Below are 22212 nucleotides of genomic sequence, written 5' to 3' on the forward strand. Positions count from 1 at the left end.
GTTTGCCATGAGCTGAGATCTTCCAGGTTGGTAGCACATTGAGCCCCTTAAATCAGCACATGGCCCTGTTGCAGCCCAGTATTCGGGGGATGTACTAGGAGGATTTTGTTTGCTGCTTTTCTGTTGCATGCCTTGGAAAGGTGACTAAGCTTTCCTGAAACTGATGTACAAAAGGGGATTTTTCTGGCTTATTTTGCTTTCTTTGCCTCTAAGCATAACTTTATATATGAATCTCCCAACAAGCCTGATGTGAAAAATACGTAGTACGGATGCATCTTCTGAAGTGTAGAGAGTAGAAAAATAGGTGTTTGTAAGTTAAAAGGCAGTTTGCAAAATTTTAAAATATTAAACCCAGAATATGACAGCTGCAATCTCAGGAATAGAATGAGTAACCAGAGTGTTTTATCAGCAGAAGAAAAACATTAGGTTAATCTGTATTACACCATTCAGAAAGAATACAGAGCTTTGAAAACAGCTTTCACTAGGGGGTGGGACATTTTACTTTTATGTAGAGCTTTTGTTCATTTAGAATTGTTTACTCCAGCAAGCAACCCTGTGCTCTTTGTTTGACTGATTTTTTCCCATTTGGCAGACCCTTTGCAATCACATGGATAACATTCTTCTTTCCACTGAGACATAGAAAAACTATTCTTTATTGACCTTGTTTGTTGTCCTAAAAGACAAAAATATATTTATATATTAGGTGAACTGTATGACTTCATCACTGACTTTTAATTGAAAATTCTTCAAAGCAAAAACCTCAAAGAGCTGCTTTCTTCTTTTTTTTTTTAATAATCCAGTGACTTCTTACCAGCAAACAGCTCTGCCCTCAGCTTCACATGCACAATTCCCACAGCTGGCATGGAGAACTCTGTGCAAGTATCTGAGTGCTGAAGCTGTGTCAAAACAAAAAAAAATTACTGTGCACAGAAGAAATAAGCTTTTTGGGTTGAGTGGGGCATTTTTGTTTATTTATTGAATAACAGAGTATTTGCTGTGGAAGTCAGGATGTTTACTTTTTTGTTTCTGTGCCTGTTAATGGGGTTTTTTGTGTGGTTGCAGTGGGAAGCACATTGGAAGACTCGGAAGAACATACACAAAGTGATTCAACATTTCAACTTTAGTTTCCTCACTAACATTGCAAAACACAAAGTTCACGGACTAAACTTTGTGATAGTGATTTAGAAACTCTTTTAAGCATTATACTTTTACATGTGAGGTGTTGTAAATCAAAGGCAGATGATGTAAGGATCCAGCATGCCAAGATAAAATTCAGTCCTACTCTAAGTGAACACAATTCTGTTAAAACAGATGGTATTGTGCACATTTAGCCAAAAATATTGAGTCTGTGTTTATCTTGTGTTCCTGAATGCTCACTTAAAACCTTTTCTGACAGGAACAAAACTTTGGATTAATTAAATGGGGTTGCCCCCACATGCAGGCAGTTGTTAAAGCTAAATCAAAAATCTTCACTTGGCATAAACTGGACTTCCCTGATTTGTGCAGAGCTGTGACAGTTTACACAAATCCAGGCTCTGTTCAGAATGTTTGATTTGCAGTAACACTCTGCCCCTGCAATTCCAACGGAAGGCAACGAGCGCTGGGGTTGCTCTGCATTTCTGAAGGGGAAAAAAGTCAAAGGCCCTTTTGTTGCCACTTAGCACATGTGCTGAGAAAGTGTAGAATTAAGATCCCAGTGACAGCATTTTCAGCAATTCTATGGATGGTACTTACTTATATTAGGTCCAAGCACAGTAAAACTCAGATTGGGCCCCCTGCTAAGGAGCCTTCATTATTTTTTTTTAACTTAGTTCTGTCAGAGTCCTATGCAGGCCTTTGTAATTTCACAATTAGAAAATATATTTGCAGTTCTGCTATAAATTCCACATAAGTCAAAGGTGTAATTGTTTCAAATGAACACATGATAAAACACAGATAAAAGGACTTGCGGTGGCTCCACATGGATTTCTTCCATCACTTACACAGACTTTGTCTTCACTGTTACACCAGTACCCACCCCTTGTTTTTTTTCCTGGATGGTGATGACGGTTGCACCAGATCTGGAAAACCAAACCATTTGAAGAAAAAGCCTTCTTCAACCCCAGCTGTATGATCCTATCCCCTCCTTTTCCCCAGAGCAAGCAATTGAGCCAGAACAGGAAACTGCTGAGCCAACAGGGAAAAAAAAAATCACTTGTCTATTAAGAGTTTGGCTGCTCAGCATCTTGCCTGGCTCACCGTGGGTTTGATAGGTGCCAGAGCTGAGGGTAAGAATGGGAATGCAGCCAAAGGTGGAGGAATGTGGCCCTTGTCTCTAGGAGCCCGTTTCCTTCACTTTAACTTCGCTTATATTGAAGAACTGCACCAAAGGACAACACTGTCTGTAGCACCACTAGTTCACTGTAATGGAAAAATTTTAGGTGGATTTTAACACCAAGCTAACACAAACATTGTAAGTAAATAGTAAAGCCTTTATTCTCGTTAAGAACAGCATTTTGAAAATAAAACATTTGCCCATGCTTTACAACCTTTGTAGTTTTGTATACTTATGTACAGCCATCATGGTACACATTGATTGTCTTGAAAATCCTTTAAAGATGTACTTAATAAGATACCAGTATGCAACAATCAGCGGAAAAAGGGTACGTTATAAAACACACATTAATACATTTAATAAATATATATTATCTATCAAAAATGAGCTTTAGCTCTCATCAATTAATAAAAAGCACCTGCTTTGTAATCCTGTAAGTTGGTAGAATAACCCAATTGTTTTATTATAAAAGCTACAATGCTCCCTTTTATATGGCCTTTGGTTAAACCCGAGGCATCAAGCTCAAACAAAGCCAACCAAGATGCCTGTGTTTAGACTAAAAGCAGAAACAGCTCGTTCTTTAGTATTTCATGTACCTTGTTTATAGAAACAATTGTATGTCTTGAGTCTTCTTCTAAAGATACTACATATTTTCTGGTAAGTGTCAAACACCCTCAACTCATCTGAAAGCAGGACAGGATCTGCAAAGTATGGCTTTGAACTCTTTTCCAGCCATTGATCAAAAGCCAGTCACTATAAATCTTGTTTTGGTAATAGTTTTTCAGATGCTTTGTGATTTCATTTTTTTGCATGGAAACACCATGAGCACAAAACCATCAAGGGACAACATAGTAGCTTTTATAGTATAAAAGCTAATTATAATTAGGAGAACTGCGAAAGGCTTGTGCTTACTTACTTATTATGTTGTTCACAGATGCTCTACATTCTAGAAAACTTTCAAAAAAGGCAAAAGTAAATACTGTAACAAAAATATAAGTTAACATAAAGGTGCCTTTCTTCAATTACAGTTTCATTTGGGGCATTTTACATCACAGACTAGTTTACAAAAAAAGTTGCTTATTACTAATTGTATAAAGTTGGAAAATAAAGACCCTCCTAATCTATTGCCACACCTTCACCACCACACGTCAAACCCAATCCTGCTAATTTTAATTTTATGAATAGTCCACATGACTAATCCAATGAGACTAGTCATGTGAGCAGCAGTTTGTAGGATCTGGCCTTATCTTTGCAAAAGGCCTCAAATTCCAAACAACTTCATCAGAAGCAGGATTGGGAACTCTATTTATCAATTCAGTCACATCTAGAAAAAGAAAAAAAAGTTTCTTAAAATTACTATATCTTGTACAGATTTTGTCCAAGGTCTGTAAAATGTGTATTATATTTCATAAGTCTTGGTCGTAGCATGATAAACTCTTAAAAAGAAAGCTGTCCTACCATTTGTGCCATGGTCATCTTATATGTTTTTATGGTAAGAGTTTTATGAGAGATTTTTTAAATTGGCTTTTAAAAGCAAAATTCTTCAGGCAAGTGAGAAATATTTTTTTATTTCTCCAAATTATGCATCTTTTGGGTAGCTATCATTATCTTAAATAGTCTTATTTGATCAAAGCTCTGCTTAAAACAAGCAAAATGTATTTCTAAGTCGCTGGATACCATGCAATATTCACCCCTACCATACTTGGTTACTAAGGCCATCTAGTTACGTACAAAATGAAAGAAACAATCTCTTAAACAAGCACATGCTTCCTTTGCCTTGAGGAGGAAAGGGCAGGGGGGAGCCAACGCACTCCTTCACTCATGCATGACAGAAAAACATTGCTTCTGGAGGAGAAGGGCTTTGAAATAAAACCCCATAAGATGATCATGGCAAGAATGGCAATATATTTTTCCTTATATATATACACATATATCTGTGTGCAACACTTAGGGACTGGTCTTGCAGCCTCTGTACCTCTATGTAGATCTACTGGTGTCAATGGACTATTCGTGGGAGTACAAGTCTGCAGGACTAGGTTCCTAATTCAGTAGAAATGGAGGTACATGAAGAATCAGGAAGACTCTTGAAAAATAAAAAGCTTGTCTTTCTTTTGCAGTATACAGCAAGTAACTTCTTTCTGTGAAGCTACTAAGCTATTCAGTTATTTGTAAATTTTACTTTTTTTTAGTTTGAAAATATATATTTTTATTACAGCATATGCAAAGTTTAATTGTTATATGTTTCCTATGCCTTCAAGTAAAAACAATTAGCTTTTAGTATTGAGGAAAGCTAAGATTAACATTGGCCAAACAGAGAGGATACAATGATGTTTTCAGTGTCCGATATGTATTAAATGTTAAAGAAAGGAATGATCGATTGCTTCAACATAATGAAAAACCATGGCAAAAAAATGGGCAATGGGAACCTTTTAAATAACCTGGAGAAACCAAAAATAAAACGGTTTGAGAAAATCTGCCTTATATAAACTCAAGAAAATGGATGGGGAGGGGAGGAGTAGGGAAGAAACCACCTTAAATAAACGAAAACAACAACAAACCACCTCCATCACGGAGAGTCTACTCTCTAGGCACTAAAATGCACAACCACATTTAAATGCACAAACAACTGCTGTCAAGGGGGCTACTCATACGAACAGGGACTAGAAGGGGAGGTCTCGACCCTACTCTGCTGCCGAGTGTCTCCCAGAGGTGGTCAATGCTCCTCGGCCACCACCGCGCTCCGCCTGACCGTGAGCCCGACCCAGGTGCTGGGCAGGGCAGGGCAGCGGGGTTGCTTCCATCCACCAGCACATCCCCTGCTGCTGCAAACGCCAGTCACAGTCCCCTCCCGGCTGTCTTTGCCAAAGCGCATCCCTGCAAGGTTTCACCGCACGGCTTCGCCCGCAGCAGACGTGGGAGCGGCGTCTCTGCTCGCCCCGGGACTGGGGCTGGAATAACAAGGAATCCTTCCCACGAGGCCCAGCACAGCTGCCTCTGTGCGGGACCTGCGCTCTCCCTCTCTGCCTCAAGAAGCTCCATAACTCGCATGAAACATGCACAGACCTTTCATCCTTCCAGAACTGCATCTCCTAGACCAGCTTGTTGAAGAGCAGTGTATCAGCCTACAGCGTAATGGGAATTTAGTTGCCACAGAGTGACAATGCTTGGCTACACATGATGCTACGTGACTGTACAGCGCTGCTGGATTATGAGCAAACAAGGTACTTCTCATGACGTTTGAAATGAAGGGAAAAGGAGCAAAATGGAAAGAAATCCTGTGTGTTTTCACACTAGTGGCAATCTCTTGTGGCAACATGAATTAAGTTTAGGTGAGAGGAGGGTATTTTGCAAGCAATTGGCAACCACCAAAAACAGGCTTGCCTGGCACACAAGTTACAGACAAGAGAATATCTTACATTTCAGAATACAATATCTCCTCTTCCAATTTAAGGTGTGCCTACTTCAATTTTAAGTTATATTCAGCTTCAGTTTTACAATTTTGTTTTTGCAATTCTCAGTTCAATGGTGTTCACATTTAGACAAAATCCTCTGTAGGATTTCGAAAGATCCTGGATGTTTTGTTGCTTTGTTCTGGTACTGTTATGGATTCCTTCCCTCAAAGACACACTGCCAGGGAACAACATCTGCAACAAGGATTCTTATTCTCTACAGCCTACAGCCTTTCACCAGAGATGTCGTCCAGTGTAACTTGGCGGAGCAGTTGGTATCTGGAAATAAGGATAACAAACCCATAACTGAGAGATCTAGAGTGTTCAAAAGTCAGTGTTATCATGCTATATGTACATGACACCTTTCCAGATGGTAGTTCCAGAGCAAAGTGATACAAAGAGACTTGTCTTCCACCCATACAGTGCATTCACCTCTGTAAAAACCATGACTATATATACACATTAATGTCTCTGTTTACTATCTGATGTTTTCCATTGAGCTTTGCGTCCACCTCAGAACAAAGAAAAACAAACAGAAAAAAACCCCAGACCAAATACTCAAGCTTCTCATCCTTAAACTGCCTTTTCCCTGAGCTGCACATTCCGGTATCAGAAAACAGGCAGAGATGAATCCAGTCATCAGAGGGATGCAATCCATTACTGGCAGCAAAGCAAAGCCTTTTCATTTCACTCAAGTTGACATGTTTCACATTGTGTTACCCACACAGGAGAATTCTTTTATCTAGTCCCTGCTGTTCACTGTAATCAACCAAAACTTTACTTATTTAGAAACAAAACCAGACCTAGAATCAGTTCATGTTATTTGATTTTAAATGTAGAGGTTGAGTTATGGAATCAGCTCATGATTCAAAAGAAAGAAAACCCAACTCACATGAGTATAAACTGGCTCATGAATAGATTTTTAAGAAGCATGTAGATATGCATGAAAAATGTGGGATGAAAATTCTTCTTTCTTAACAGTATGCCTGCTATATGAAATGTCTTAAGTGCAAATTACACATGATGTGAAAAACATTGAGAAAGTCCGTTTGGCATCAAATTGTTAAATCATTCTTAAAACAAGCAGGCTACAGAAAAACAGGTCTATCAAAGAATTGCATGCCAAACTATTGCCCAAGGGACCAAAATCAGTGCTACTAACATTAAAATATTCTATATTTCTCTTTCATGAATTCCTTTTCAGGAGTTATACAAATCTGTAAGTTACAAAGAATTATATACATTTTACAAGAAAATGGAAGATGTGAAAGACCACCGCTATCTGCAACAATTATTTAAAGTAATGGACTGGGCTGTAAACATTTCTGTGACTCTCATCATCTTGAAAAATATCAGGTTAGAAATGGTGTCACTTAATAGTTATGTTAAATATCTTAACACAAATTAAATTTGAAAGGGCTATTTAAATATGTAGTCTCACAAAAAAAACCTTGGTTCACTCAAGCTGCACTGCAAAATGTGAATGGCCAAGTAAAGAAATGCAAAATACATGTTAATTACATATTTTCTAGAGGGAAGGGAAGCATTACATGCATATTTGCTGCCCGAATTTTCATTTATAGCTTTCCCCCTGCTGTGAATAAGCTAAAAGCAGGTTTTTCAATTAGTAGTGGTTGCATATATCAGTGCATATCAAAGATTTCTTAAGTCATCACATTTTGATACTTACAGTCCCACCATTTAGCACAACTGCCATCTCAGTTGGCTGATAAACATTGCTTCTAAAAGGAGCACTAGGTCGGCTTCCCAAGCTGCCATTTCGAAATCCTGCCGTTCTTAGCGCTGTGTTGGAAAAGAGAGATCACTCTTAGAACACACTTAAGGCTGTGAAATCACAAAGTATCTTCCTTCCTGTTTAGTTATTGGGAACTTTGGAACTGATTTTAACTTTCATGTTGCCATGCCATTTTTCACATTGCTTTTGAACAGCTGTTTCTATTATATAGTTGGGAATGGATCTCAGAAAAATCAGATTTACATAAAATGAACTGTTTGCTGTAAACCAGGAAAAAATTTAATGGAACCAATTTTTTGAAGCTTACTTAGTCTCATTTCAATGGGAGCTCAAGGTCTTGTCACTGAAGCTCTGATGTATCTTGCACAACGCATTTTGTGGAGTGCTTACTGCATTGGTCTGGATACTGTGGGGTTAACTAAAATGTATTACAATTTGCTTTCTATCAAATTCAGTGGACAGGGATCCAAAGCCTTGCTCGAGCCAGTAAGCATGCTCACAGCCCCCTGAGCATTACTTCAGCATGACGAGCATATAAGGATTTTCCAGATGTTTCAGATTATATTTACTCTGAGAAACCAGAAAAATCGAGTAAATATTGCTTTTCAATAGCTTAAACATGGCAAATGACTGAAGTAAAAGAGAAGATACTGATTGTCCTCCTAATTGTTTGTACCAGGAATACATCAGTGTCTCCAATAATTTTAGCACAAGTTTGCATTCAAGATGTACATTCTGAATGAGAGACATACATAGTGAGGGATATGCTGCTTTCTCTCTAAACCAGTCAGGGGATTGGCACATACAAACTCCCTCTTTAATTTCGGGGGTAAATAATGGCTTCACTGAACTCAGCCGTGGCCAGTGAACAGAGCTCATTTATCCACACAACGTGCATGGTTACCACAGGCAATGCTCATCTGTCAGCTGGTAAAGAGAAACATGCCCAGTTCAGGCACCTGGGGCAAGAATTTCTCTTAGATTTCATTCAAATTACAATTCTGTGCTCTCTGGCTGAAATCGCAAATGAGCTCAAGTTTACAAGAATTGCAGCACAGACTTTAATAAAGCCAGGATTTAATATAGTTGCTCTGTGTAGAACAAGATTTAAATGGATCCCACTGCCATATGCTGTCCTCTATCCACTGCTACTCCTCTCTTTGGGAGCTGAGCACCAAGAGGAAGAACAGTACTGATTGAGCATGGAAATTTAGAATTTTCACTCTACAAATGCTCAGTTGTTGCCTTCAGAGATACACAGACCCTCATTTGCTCTGTATTTTTAAATTATGTATTTTTGCAGAACACTGAGACAACAAATTATGAAAATGCCTAAACTGTAATTAAGTATTTTTTATATTTAACCATCTCAGGATCGGTAGCATTTTTGTTGTTGTTGTTTGACTACATATTGTGTGTTAAACAGAAATGATTGCACTGGTATTTGATAGTACACATAAACCCCCCCAACTTTATAATGCATACTATCATTAAAATAGTCACACTAAATATATACCAAAATGTCCACATTCATTTCAAAGCTATCTTAAAGGGCCAGTAAATTCAATTTCATATTGATAAAATTCCCTTCCCTATTATTGCCAACAGTCTACAATTTTTTTAACGTGAGAATCTGTGATAAAGCTGGTGGACAAAATACTCATTTTGGAATTTTTTCTTATACCAGTTTTACTGATTTTCCTTCTATTTTTTCTACTACTATTAAATACATCCAGTTTCATAGTGTATGTATAGGTAAAAAACAAGCAGTGCCAAGAAGATCTGAGCAAATGTGGTAAAGTCTCCTTTTAACATATATTTTAAATTTTGCTAATTTGCTTTTAGACATGGGCTACAATGGTGACTTGTAGTACTAGAAGTTATTAAATGAAATTCAATGAGTTGGAGCTGCTTGGGCTTGGGTTTCCTGACAGCTGCAGCATTCTACATTTCACATCCAGATTTTTCACATATAAGGCAAATTCTCTTTGCCTACAAAAGTTGCCCTACTATTGTGCACTGCACTTCCAGAGAGCACTGAGAACTCAATTGGCCTTTGTCCAGGATTTCTAAATACTTTACTAACACTTTTAAAAAGACACAACTATGAGAATAACTCTTTTAAATAGACATTTCAACCTATCTGGCATATGAATATTAAAATCCCAGATTAGTATGCTGTTTAAATCACATATAAAATATTACCTTTAAAATAGTTTTGCTTTATTAATGTCTAATGCTATTCCTGGAATAGAACAGCTCTTGTTGTGATGTGTAACTTGAAGCTACATTTTTGCTAAGAAAGAAGGAAACTAGGAGGACATATGGTTGTTTGAACCTATAGTTTAAAGGCTGTTCAGATTCTTAAAATGCCACTTAAAATCTTGAACAAAATTATGAAATTGTATTTTAAAAGTATTAATGGAAATAACAAGAATTAATGGAAAACATGTTTGTCCAGGCATGTTTTCTATCTAAAGCTGACTACTTACTGAAGCAAGTATTACAGTCGGGGAACTAAGAGGTTTTTTCTGGTTATGTGTCTTCTAAAATTTCACAAGTAAATCTTCCATTCTTAAACATAATTCCCAAGTATAATTGAAGAAAGCACCCTTCCATTAATTTCTAAACTCTTAATGATCAATTCTCAAGTTGAGGTTAATTAAATGGATGAAAGAAGAGAACATTCTCTATGTACCTGCAGAGAGCCAATTGCTAATAGACTCCAGGTGCTTTTCCACTGACAACCATCAGCTGATGTCAGTGATCTGACTTAAACTGACATTTCAGCAGCCATAATACGTGACTTGATTATTATGTCTGTATTTGCTTTAAGTCTCTACCATACTAGGAAGGTTTTTCTCCAAACCATGTAGTCCCAAGTCTGTGCTTAAAGAGCTGTTGCAAAGGAATAATGAATCTGTTTTGATTTATTAAAAAATCTCATATGCCATGGGACTAGAAATGACATGCATTTATTAAGATAAATATTAATAAGGGCATCAGACAAGGAAATCAATTTTGTATTGTACTAAGATTCAGATAGATTAAAACAGAACATAAATTGCACTATAATAGATACTATAATGATTTTATAGCTATCATACATCTATCCATTTCACTGAAAAACTTAATTACTGAATGATTAGATCAAAAAGGAGTTTCCAATTTTTTCTTTTGAATGCATGCATGAATTGGAATTATACAGACTGAAAGATCCAATTTTGTTCTTAGATATTCCTTAGTCAGAAATAGCTTCACTGAAGCCACCGCAGTTACCTTACTATGACATTAATTTAATTGGGGATGGAAGACAGTTAAAAAAACCCCCAAAACAACCAACCCATAAAAGAATGAGTTCTTTTAACAATCCATAGTGCAGCTGCTTCTGTTGCTCTGGAATACTCGTAATAGCAACCATTCTTTTATCCATGTGATTTTTGTTTTACCACTGCCTTTGTGGTATCTGCTTACAGAACTTAAATCCTTTCTGTTCAAAACTTCCATACCAGAAGGAGACCTATAAAGTTCCTGCTAAAAAACTTAAAGGAGAAACGCCTTCCTGACCGACGCTGTGCCAAACAAGAGTGCTATTTTCTTCCATGTCTGGTCTGTACCCAGAGGAAACATCAAACCAGCGGAAATCAAAGACACATAAAGACAAATAGGAAGGTGAAGTGCCTGGACAAAGTGCCCTAAGCTTTCTTTTGGGGGCTGCCAAAGCAACGTGACAAGGACTGGCTGGGACACCAGGCCTGTATTCTTCTCAATTAGAGTGAATAAAAATCAGTGTTGCAAGTAACGAAATCCTTTACCCAAGTGTGGGACAGCACCAGAGCACAACCCGCCTGCACAGCACCATCGGGCTCCTGCTCCCCATCCTGGTCACAGAGTAACCTGTGCAATTCTGACATTCAGTAATGGTTTGGATCTCTTAAGCACCCAGTTATTGCTGGTCCTTTCAGTAATCACTCAAAAACATTTTCACTGGAAATTTTAATGATGTGTCATCGCACATCGTTCTGTGACAAGGAAAGCAAATTACCTCGAAACCTCTGTGAAACCTCAGACGGTAAAGCCTTCAGAACAAAGGCTGTCTTTGAACTTGCCTATAAGCCACTTGGCATTTTTCCCCCACAGTGACCCAAAGTGGCACTAAATTATTTTTAATGGAAATATAATTAATCATAATTATTTTGTTGCTCAAGAGGCTGAGCATTTTGTAACATAGACCACTTTATTTTTTTTCTTGGGTTTGGGGAAAATATTTTGTATTAAATGTTGTTACGTGGTAATGACAAAAAATGTCATTTAAACTATTTAAAACGGAGCTGATTTTTCCACAGTTTTTAAAAAAAATTTTGATGTTGCATTTGAAACTGTTCAGTTTTTCAAAGAAAAAAACAACATGCAGAAGAATAATTTTAACCTAACACATGCATTTTCTGCATTTCCCACCTCACTAGGTGATATCTTAATGCAAATTATAAAAGTGAACAAGAGGTAGTGTGCAAAATATGGCATTTCTAATGACCCTTGTTTTGAACACATGAAAAATGTCTTCTACAGATAGTTTTGACTACTACAGAAAAATATAGTCCTCTACAGCAAATTCCTACCTGCATTATGTTCATCCATTGAAAAGGCTTTATTTTCCATGTAGCTCCGAGGAAGCTGTATGTCTTCCTCAAAAGCAGTTTCACGCATCCTTGGCTGTGAAGTATCAAAATAATTGGGAGTGTTTTCCTGCTGTGATGGAAGGATGGTACAGTGGACCTCTGGGATGGCATGAAAAATTACAAACACCCAACCACTGGACACCAGTGCAATAGCCAGAGTGGGATCACTCCATTTGTCTCTTCTCTGTAGCTCAGCATTACCGAAGAGGTACATAGTCATCCAGGCCACCCAAATCAGAATGGAAAAAAAAAGAGTTATAATGAGGCATACTCCATTTTTCTTCCATTTCTTAAACTTTCCACAGAGAGTGAAAAATGAGAATCCCATGGTAAATACCATCAGGAACATAACGTAAATCGAAGCCATAGCAAAATCCATTGGTTCGTAGCTGCAGGCCAACTTGTTATCTCTGACAATCGTCAGTATCAACCACTCGGTTGCGATAATGACCTGAACGAGCATCAGGCAGATCGCCACCCCAGCCAGATGCCAGCCAGACGGACTCTTCCCATGGCGAACTAGTCTGTGAAGTCTCCAGGCTTGAGCTAGCAAGCATGAGAAGCACAAAGCAAAGATAACTCCCCACAGAAACCTACGGGTAGAACACACCATTTCATCTTCTTGTATGATGAAAGCAAACGTCAGCCCAAACAGTCCCAGAGTCCCAAAGAGAAAGAGGAAGTGCATTCCCAGGGGGCTCTTCTTCTCTTTGTCCTTGATGAAGGGCAGCCTCACCAGCAAAATCAGCATCAGCAGCAACGTGGTCAGCACACCTGCCCCCGCAACTGCCTCCACCACGATCCCCCAGATGGCATCCAGGTCACACAGGTAAACGTACTGAGGGAGGAGGTCCAGTCCGCACCCCCTGGGTGTGCTGGAGTTTTCTGAAGAGCCATAGCTGATCACGAAGAGGAGGAAGAAACCGATGACTGGGTAGGTTTTCATTTTTCTGTCTGAGACAACAGAATACTTGTTTAGCTAGAGCTCACTTTGGAGGATTTCACAGCAACTGGAAGCGCAGCTCATTTCAGTAGCCCGTGTTTACTGTTTTTGCACTGGATTTGTGGCTGGCACAGCCTACCCCCAGCCCCTTCCCTGCCCTCCCAGAAGCTGCTTGTGCCTGTTGTACTCAGAATGCAAACTGACTCATTACTCTGTTTGCACAGATTGAAAAAAAGAACGTTGCCAAACTCTGCCCCTGCAAATATCCTAAAGCACAGCCAGAAGAAATTAGGTGTCCTCTTGGAAAATAATACATTATATACAATACTTAGATACTTACTACCTGTTCAAACTTAATACCCCCTTCAAATTCAGGTGCTTAAAGTGTGTAAGTTGCACTGGGCCTGATGCAAGTGTAAACTATACCACAATTAGACTGTTCCACAGCCTTGTTCCTTTTATGGGCACAAAGGCAGAGTAAAAACTATTTAAAAATTATTATTTAAAGGATAAATCAGTCCAAGGAAAATAAACATTGTACTTTTTTAAAAAAAAAAAAAAAGGAAAATCTTGTTTTCATGCTTGGTCAATAAGCAGTTATAATAGTCACTTCTTTTGTCCTCTTCCAAACCTCAGGTACTAGGTTGTGTTTGCAAATGGAAATGGATGGCTAGAAAAATCCCATATTCCATGACAATGGTGCACACATGCAGTGTCATCAATCAACTAATCACAAATGAATGACTCATTGTGCTTCTTAGCAAGTCCAAGCCGTACAAAGGAAACAAATAACAAAAACAGAGCATCACTTTCCCGGATCCAGAGAGTAAACAATGGTAAACTCTCCAGGAACACAGCACATCCCATTTGACTATCAGGATCAAAAGCCTGGACAAATCTCAAGTTGGTTTTAGAGAGAACATGGGTTAGGCGCTTTAAAACTACATGTATTGTGACATTTGTTTATATTAAGCAAAGAAAGGTAAAGGAGATTGTTAAAAATACAACCTTTAACTACCCAGTGTGGCTGGGCGAGAGCTGCCCTGTAAGGGCAGTCTGGAGTAAACACTGTGTGAACCAGATAAGAAACCTGACACTGGTAACCTTCACTTGCAGTTAGTGCTGCAGGTTCCAGCAGGATTTTGCTCATTGATGTGAGCAACATGCCAGGGTGAAAGTGCTCAGAGCAAGAAGGCTTCCACTTACATGGTATGACCATACGAAGGAAAATGCCATATGAACAGGCAGTTAACGTTATCAGTGTGAGTCACAGCTCATGTGGCATGTTTAGGATACAAAGTGAAGAGCAGGGAAACTATTGGCAACTCTTTTGTAAGTCAGACAATAGCCCTAAATGGTTACATGTCCAAAGATATTGCATAGATCAAACCCACATTTAATGAAAACCTAAAAAACTTTAAGGAGAGTTGAAAGTGGTTTAACAAGACAGTGCAACATTGTTCTGTTGGGCAACATTACCAACACAAAAACTATTTATATAGACTGTTTGAAAGTGTACAGTCTCTTAGAGCTGAGAACTATGGATTTTCTTCCTGTGCATTACATTCCTGTAATGACCAACATTAAATCTTGAGGATCTCAGTCTTCAAACTAATGTTTCACTGCATAATGACCAATGGCCGTTTTCGCCCTCTACCAGCAGACAGACGATGGAGATGGTCATGTTTCCTATTAGTGGCACCACGACAGCAAATGTGCTAATATAAATGCATAATGACTCTGTGGCCTTCACTCACACAACAGATAAAACGTCCTATTACAAACCTTTGCCTCAGCAGTGGAAACTGTGACAAATGATGTGATCTGGGCTTGGACAAACAGGAAAAGGGTAATAGACAATCTCTGCCTGCCCATAGAAATTACTGTATCTTTGCCCTGTTGGAAGGGCTGCAATGTTCTCATGCTGCAATGACCAGCAGGTAATGACAAATGATTTGTTTTTTCCATACCTTCAATTTACTTTATGGTGAATTGGTAGAATATATACTTGTTTATACCTGATTTGTAAACCAGGTTTGTTTCTCAACGACTCTGTCACAAGACTCACGGTAAGAGCACTAACTTTACAGACAGAAAACTAATCATCAGTGAAATATATTCATTTTTGTATTGAATATAGTTACACTCAATAAATCTCCTTGTCCTTTGAGTATATAATTAACTAGAAGGAAAGATTCTAAAGGAAGTTCTGCAATTCCTTCTATGCACAGGCAATTCCTACTTCAACTAGTGAATTTACTCTAGAGTATCTGAAATGTCCTAAAAAGGGTGAAATGGTCCGTGCCTGCTGACACAAAAAGAGGCAATTCATTGGGATCTGCTAAGGCAATGCTGCAAACCAGTGGTACCATTTCAAGGACCAGTAGGTCGTGGAGAAAATTATTCAAAATTCATTCTAAATGTCACCCAAACTGGAAACAATAAACAGCCCTTAAGTGAGGGTCATGTAAATTTTCCACTATCCCATAATTTACAAATTATGATAAGCATGGACTAAATTGCTTTCAATACTAGCTTGGTTTATTAGCTACTCTCCAAAAACATGGGGGGAATGAATTAAGTGCAAATATCCTCAGTTCTAAGATATTTTCCAGTTTTCTGGTTACTTTATTCATGTCATGTAACCCTCATGTGATTGAGCTATTCTAGGACAGTCTGTTTCCATGGAGATTGTGCTGCATGGGTAAGCAGTCATATTGTCAGCCCATCATTTGTTTCCTCTTCCTTTTTGGAAGTGTTTGGGAGCAGGGGAGGGAGGGTTAATGAATTTGAGTATTTCCCCCTTCACGAAGAAGTGGTTTCCTTTGGGAAGGGGGAATTAAGCTGTGACAAAATATATTGAGAAGTCAGATAAAAAGTATGTTCTGAAATGCAGAGATGTTCAACTCAAGAGGAGTTTTCCCAACTTACTTCCATCTGTGAAATTACTTTTGGGAAAGCTGTTGGAGATAAACAGTGGTCCTCTTAGAAATGTCCTAGACAGCTATAGTACTGACCTAGAAATCTCTGGGACTGCTGACAAGTACTCCTGGTGCGAAATCATTTCCTACCAAGTGTCAGAAAGTCTCACTGAACAACAGATCCTGCCCAGACCAAAACTTGCAAGCAGGGTTGAAGTGTCCAAAGGAGGGATCTTTTCCTCTCCACTGCTATCAATATAGCAGTTTGTTTCCAACCTGTTTACTATGTATTTCTGCCTGACTGGGTAAAAACTGGCAGTAATAATCAACTGCTTGTAATGATATGAGCCAAAAAAAAATCTCCTTTCTAGCACTGATACTGAGCACTGAACCCAGTTGTAAAAACAAGGGAAAACACTGCATTACAACATAGGAGTTTTGCAAGGGAATGCCACAACTTTAGCTAAAATGAGGCTAAGTATTTTAAAGGAAAACTATAAAGCTTTTTTTTTTCTAGAAAAGTTGCTTTGGAAAATAGAAATACATCAATATGGGGGTTTTATTAAAATAGCCTCTTCCTCAAGCCTGTGCAGTGTGTGGGATGGCAGAGTTCTGTGTCTCTTGAGATTTTGTAGTAAAATGTCTGCACATTCTCACTGATAATTAGCTAAATCAGTAACTGTAGAGGAAGAGCATTTTTACCTCTTTATGTCTAGAATAGCTCTTACCAAAGTTATGCAACGTCACAGTAGTAACAATAGTGCTCTTTTTGGCTGGCACTTCATTTCTATTGCCAGAGAACTACAGCAAGAGTAATACAGAAACACCACAGAAACATTCCAGCAGATACAGTAAATGGCACCAAAATACATCCCACACACGGTTGAATGAACTGTTCATACAGAAGGAAATCAACTTGAGATTTTCCCCCCTGCCCCCAGAGTCCTCTCCATAATTTTATTTCAGTAAAGCTATTAAGGTAACATGCCTGAACCCAGAGCACTTAAAATTAATCAATGAGCCTTACGCATTTCAGGCAAAAGCAGCAAACAATTAGCAGGACAGCTCTCACTGACAGCTGTAATAACTCCACTGGTTTCTACAGAGTGAAGTCCCCTACATTTCATTATCTGGCGTAGAATCACTACAGAAATTGCAGATACAAAGCTGCCCCAGCGGGTACAAAGTACAATTACAAGCAACTAAGCAGAAACAGAAAAATCTCACAGTTGTCATCAAAAAGTTGTCATGGTTAAAAATCAATGAGGCTTTCCATAGCTAAAGTCTTCTGAACAAAGCTTGCAAATATCTGGTCAAAAAGGTACTGCTGTATGCTGCTACAGAATATATATATGTAGATAATAAATCTGCAATTGTGCAAAGATTAAGCATTAGGCTATTCGTGGTTAGATGTTTTACCTGTGCCTGTATCTTAATGTTAGTCAACAGACACAGGAAGATGCATCCAATCACAGAGAAGAAAAACAATCTAGTAAATATAAGCAATAGTAGCACAAATAGTAACCTGCCTGCCACACAGGCAGAAGACTGGTTCGCTGTGCAGTTTCCAAAAGAAAACCGCCCCCACCATGAAGTGTTGTGGAGAGGTGCTAGTGAGTGAGGAATTAATCACAACACGGGATCTCTGCCAGCTGCTTTTGATCAGATCTGAAGAATGAGCTTCAGGACTGATAACAGAGCAGCAACAGCCAAGTTGAGATCAGACTACTCAAGAGATGTGTGTTTTTCCAGAATAATAATTAATAGTGCAATTGTGCTTTGTAGGCAAAAATACAGCAGGGATTTTGACAGCCCCTGCATTAGATACACATCATGCCCTGTACAGCCTCATGGTTACAGAAAGCAAGACCCCACTCTAAAAAGCACAAGTAGAAAAAAGTACTGATTTAATTTAGAAATATTTTGTAATTATGAATATAACAGGACATGATCTTTCTCATGTTCTAGGTGCTCACAATTCCCTTCAGTCAGGTTCTGTGTATTGCCTGTGCCTGGACACTTCAGACCATAGTGCCTGGTGTAGATTTCACATCTGACAGCAATCAATTATAGTAATCAATGGTTTTATTTTCTTTGCTAATTCTCACATTGTTTTTATTCTTGTCACAGCCTTCTAACAGATGGGTTCTGTCACCTGATTTCTCCTGATGCAGCGAGAGAACACCTGAACCCCGATATTCCCTGGTGGTATCTCCAATAAACAGGTACTCCGTGCTAGCACTGATCACCAACCTGGGTGTTTGGGTTCAGCGTTCAGGAAATCCTGTTAGCCTTGAGATAAACATTAGGGCAGGTGTAAACAAAGGGTTCACTAAGTGCTAAATCCTATCACTGCGTGGCTTTGCGGAGAGGTAATACACAGACAAAGCTTTTATTAACTAGAGAGAAAACTGCTCTTGCACCCGCGCCCAGCCGGGCCTCCCGCCGACCCCCCAGGACCGGACAGTGAGGGCGAGGGGCCAACGAAAGGCTCTTCCCCTTCGGCCTGTACCCCGTTACTGCTGCCCTTGAGCTGGGGAATGCAATGAGGTCCCGGGCTTGGCTGCAACTCCCCCGCGTACGAGCGCGGTGCGCAGCCAAGCGGCCCCTCCGTACGGCCGATGCGCGGCTGCCTTCGCTCCGGGCTCCCCTTAATCCGCCTGCAACCTCCGCCTCCTCCTCCAGGACGATGCCTATCCCGCTCCAGCCTCCTCTCTTTTGTCCCTTCGCTCATTTTTCTCTTCGGTTTCTTTTCCCCGTTCCTCCCTCCCCCACCTGTCCCCACTCTCTTTCTCCATCCTCTTTGAACTCCACTACCCTCCTCGCCAGCCTTCCGCCTCGCTCCCCGCCGCGCAGCGCAGCCCCCTGCTCCAACCCCCCCCGCCACCCTGCCCTATATCCCGTCTAATCTCCCCCGGACTCCTATATCCAGCCTGTTGTCTGCTGGCGGCCACCGGGCTAATTCTGCAGGCAGCGCAGGGCGCGGAGCCGGGCGAGCGGCTGCACTGTGCCCCTCCGCCCGCAGCGCTGCCCCGTGGGCAGCCCCCGGACTGGGCTCCGGGGCCACTATTCCCCCCGTCCGCCGCCCCGCCGCCGGCTCACCCGCTGTCTGCTGCGGCCGAGGTCGGCGGGGCAGCTCTGTCGGCCAGCCCCGCCGCAAGTCACATCCCGGCACCGGCGGCGCGGCGGCTCCGCGGCGGAGAGCGAGCGCAGCGCCGGTCCGCCCCGTGGCGGCTCATGGAGCGCTTCGGTCCCGCTGGGCGCCCTGCGGAGCGGTGCGGTGTCCACGGTGCGGTGTCCGCCGCGCTCTGCGCCCGCCGCTCCGCCGCGCCACGGCCCCGCGGCCAGCCCCCTCCCACAGCCCCGCCCCGCCCCGCCCGGCCCGGCCCCGCCATGGCGCGGCTCGGCTCGGCTTGGCACGGCTGGGACCGGCTCGCCGGACACGGCGCGGCTCGGTTTGGTGCGGCGGGGCCGGGCGCGGCGCTGCATTGCACTGCCCAGCTGGACCCCAGCCGGTTCGGCAGGGCCGAGCGTGCCCCAGGTACAGCGCATCACCGGGACAGCGGAGCGCCCGGGGATGCTCGGCACCCAGGGGAGAGGGGCAGCACCGCGGCGAGGAGGCGGGTGCACACACACATACAGTGACACTCACACACACCCCGACACCCACACGCACACTCACACCCTCGCACCGGGCTGCACGTACAGCCGGGCACGTATCGCCGCTGTAAGCGCGGAGTTGCACAGTGGGACACACGCATGGCCGCAGCTTTACGTGCTCAGGTGACGTGAAGCAGGACACGGCAAAGGGCGGGAGGGGGCACACAGAACACAGGCGGGCATTCCTGCCTGCTCCTGCCTCCGTAAAGGGCTGCGAGAGCAAGGATAGGGACCCCCTTCCCAGCAGGCTGGCTGTGCATGCACACACCTATGGCCACGTGTGGGACTGCAAAGGTGAGGGAGTTTTCAGCCCTCTGACAGCGAGGGATTTTGCAAGGGGCTGGATACGTTCAACCAAACCTACTCTGGATGCAGCTTCCGACCTGCTGCAGCCCGAGACAACAGCTGAACACTTGGAAGTGAAAATGGGGGGAGCCTGTGTACTGTGCAGGTGACACTTTAGGGGCTGCTCATGCAGCAGCACACGGGAGCAGCCCCTGCACATGAGGCCCTGCAACGACGATGCTGGGGACTGCTCGGTGTCTGCCTTCCACCACTCAACGTGCAGCTGATTTGCTTTCCAGGCCCACGGTTCAACTCTGAGATAGAGCTTTCTAATAACTCCAGGAGGAGTTATTTGTGGGAGAGAAAGACAGTAAGCTTTAATGTACAGTGTTCATGAACAGCAGAAACTCATTTGCATTTTCAACCAGTTAGAGTCCATCTGTGTGACATGTCTGTGACCAGCAGCTGCACTGTGTTGTGCATCCCTTAACCTGCTAACAAAAGTCTGGGCAGGTACAGCCACATGGCGTCATCAGCAGGGAGCGACCTGTGTGTACCCTTCCTCAACACAGGCAGCACCCTGCTCTTCTTGCCAGGTTTTTGTATCCAGAGCCTTCCAAAAGGAAGTGTCTGCCCTGAAATGTGCATTCTTCAGCACAGCAGAAGTGTAACCTTTTAACAGACTCTTCCTAACATGTGTGGGCTTATTTATCTGTCCTTTACGATGCCTTGGGGGGTTACCTGAATTTCTCAGTGTGGCTGACATGGAATAAATCAGATGGTGGGGTTGGGTTGTAATTGCCCATGTTTAGGCAGGGCAGCAGGGGGAGAACAGATGAGGCAGAGGAACAATTTCACATTTCCGTTTTTTTCTCCTTCAATTTCTCTGCCTTGCTGAGTCGATATTGTAGGCACTGGCTTCATTTGAGTCACGTGTAAGCAATATACCCTTCCCCTGCATCAATTAATAGCTACGTGCTATTCAAAGTTAAGCAGGATAATTTTACAGAAACTGAGGTGGTGAGAGGTGAAGCCACTGTAAACTTCCCAAGGTCACTCAGCTGTCTGGCAGGAAAGTAGAAAATACTGATTCACCAGATCAGCCTGTGCTTCTGCTCTGGCTTGGGAGCCTGAGCCAAGCACCCAAATACTACAGTACCAAGTAAAGACCTTTTTGTGTATAAATAAACACACAGAGTTCTCTGTGCTGTGCTGGACACAGAGAGGTAGATCAGGGGGCAGGATGAATCACAAGGATTCATGTACTGTCAGTCTTGGCCGGCTCACAAGGGAGCAATGTACTGAGCCCTTCAGCAAATGCAAATCTGGGGCATTGTTCCCTTCTTCCTGTGTGTCTAACACTGCCCTGGTTCCCTGAAGGAAACAGCCTCCCCTTTTGCCTTGTACTGATAGAACAGGAAAGATAATGCCCCTCTCAACCATTACTAGTGGATCATTACCAAATAGGGCTGATTTCTGTCCTGCTAAAGCAGTTTTCAGTGTTAGCTACCAAGAAAATGTATAGGACAGAACACCAAATCATCAAGGAAATTATAGGAGGATATGGTAGAGTAGCTGGACTAAATCACAGCTCCCTTTGCATTAGTTTCTTACTTGTTAACTTTGAAAATATGCTCTGAAATAGGCTTTTATTAAGGAAAAAGGTAATTCTATCAGTCAACCACAATACACGACCACCTTCAGCATTTTCTTACCTGGAGAGATCAAGTAGAAGGATGGACTGGGTGCTGTGACCCAGGTGGACTCTAAATTCCCAGATTTTACATGGTGCTTCCAGCTCCTACAACAGTTTCTGGGCCCCTGCACTGGCTGCAGCCAGTGATGCTTGCACATGAGCAATGCTTGGAGGAGACTGGGGAAGGGGTGAGGTGTGCCAGGCCCAAGGAAAGGTGAAATTTAGAGACCTCTGCTTATGCCATGCAATACTTCCCAGAGCTGGTGGCTGAAAGAGATATAAGCTCAATGCTTTTGTTCATCGCTGGAATAGTGAAGAACATGGATGTCATCTATTTTCTTTGGTTTAGACTGGTCACATAGTATGCTCAACTTTAAAAACCCACCACTTTTCAGGAATTTTGCTCCTCCTTTTTCCTACAACACACATTTGGTAATTGAACAGATTGTTACCTTTCCCCCACCCCAGTATTTTGTTTCCTGCTTGTGACAGTAGGTAAACAAAGAGTC

The 22212-nt window shown here is 41.7% G+C and overlaps 2 protein-coding genes across 4 annotated transcripts in view; one reads left to right on the forward strand and one right to left on the reverse strand.

Annotated features, from left to right (window-relative positions):
• IQCK (IQ motif containing K) overlaps positions 1 to 22212 on the forward strand; it is a 64731-nt gene that overhangs the window by 34814 nt on the left and 7705 nt on the right. Inside the window, exon 9 of one of the 2 annotated variants that reach the window (XR_011699176.1) lies at positions 18193 to 18287. Coding sequence is in view for 1 of the 2 variants with exons in the window: in XM_071570897.1 (XP_071426998.1) it covers positions 1063 to 1124 (62 nt within the window). In the remaining variant the exon portion in view is untranslated. Of the gene's footprint in view, positions 1 to 1062; positions 2648 to 18192; positions 18288 to 22212 lie in introns of those variants that run through there. The other variant, XM_071570897.1, reaches the window with a different exon arrangement.
• GPRC5B (G protein-coupled receptor class C group 5 member B) lies at positions 2451 to 19372 on the reverse strand. 2 transcript variants are annotated; one of them, XM_071570893.1, is made up of 4 exons: positions 19165 to 19372; positions 12139 to 13148; positions 7454 to 7566; positions 2451 to 6042 (listed from the first exon to the last, which is right to left on the reverse strand). In XM_071570893.1, exons 2-4 carry the CDS (start codon positions 13142 to 13144, stop codon positions 5998 to 6000), a joined length of 1164 nt encoding a protein of 387 aa, XP_071426994.1. In that variant the 5' UTR covers positions 13145 to 13148; positions 19165 to 19372; the 3' UTR covers positions 2451 to 5997. The 2 variants fall into 2 exon arrangements, with proteins under 2 accessions (XP_071426994.1, XP_071426993.1); XM_071570892.1 differs by having other exon boundaries at positions 12139 to 13152.

The sequence above is a fragment of the Pithys albifrons genome, chromosome 16, assembly GCF_047495875.1.
Source record: "Pithys albifrons albifrons isolate INPA30051 chromosome 16, PitAlb_v1, whole genome shotgun sequence".
Lineage (NCBI taxonomy): Eukaryota > Metazoa > Chordata > Aves > Passeriformes > Thamnophilidae > Pithys > Pithys albifrons.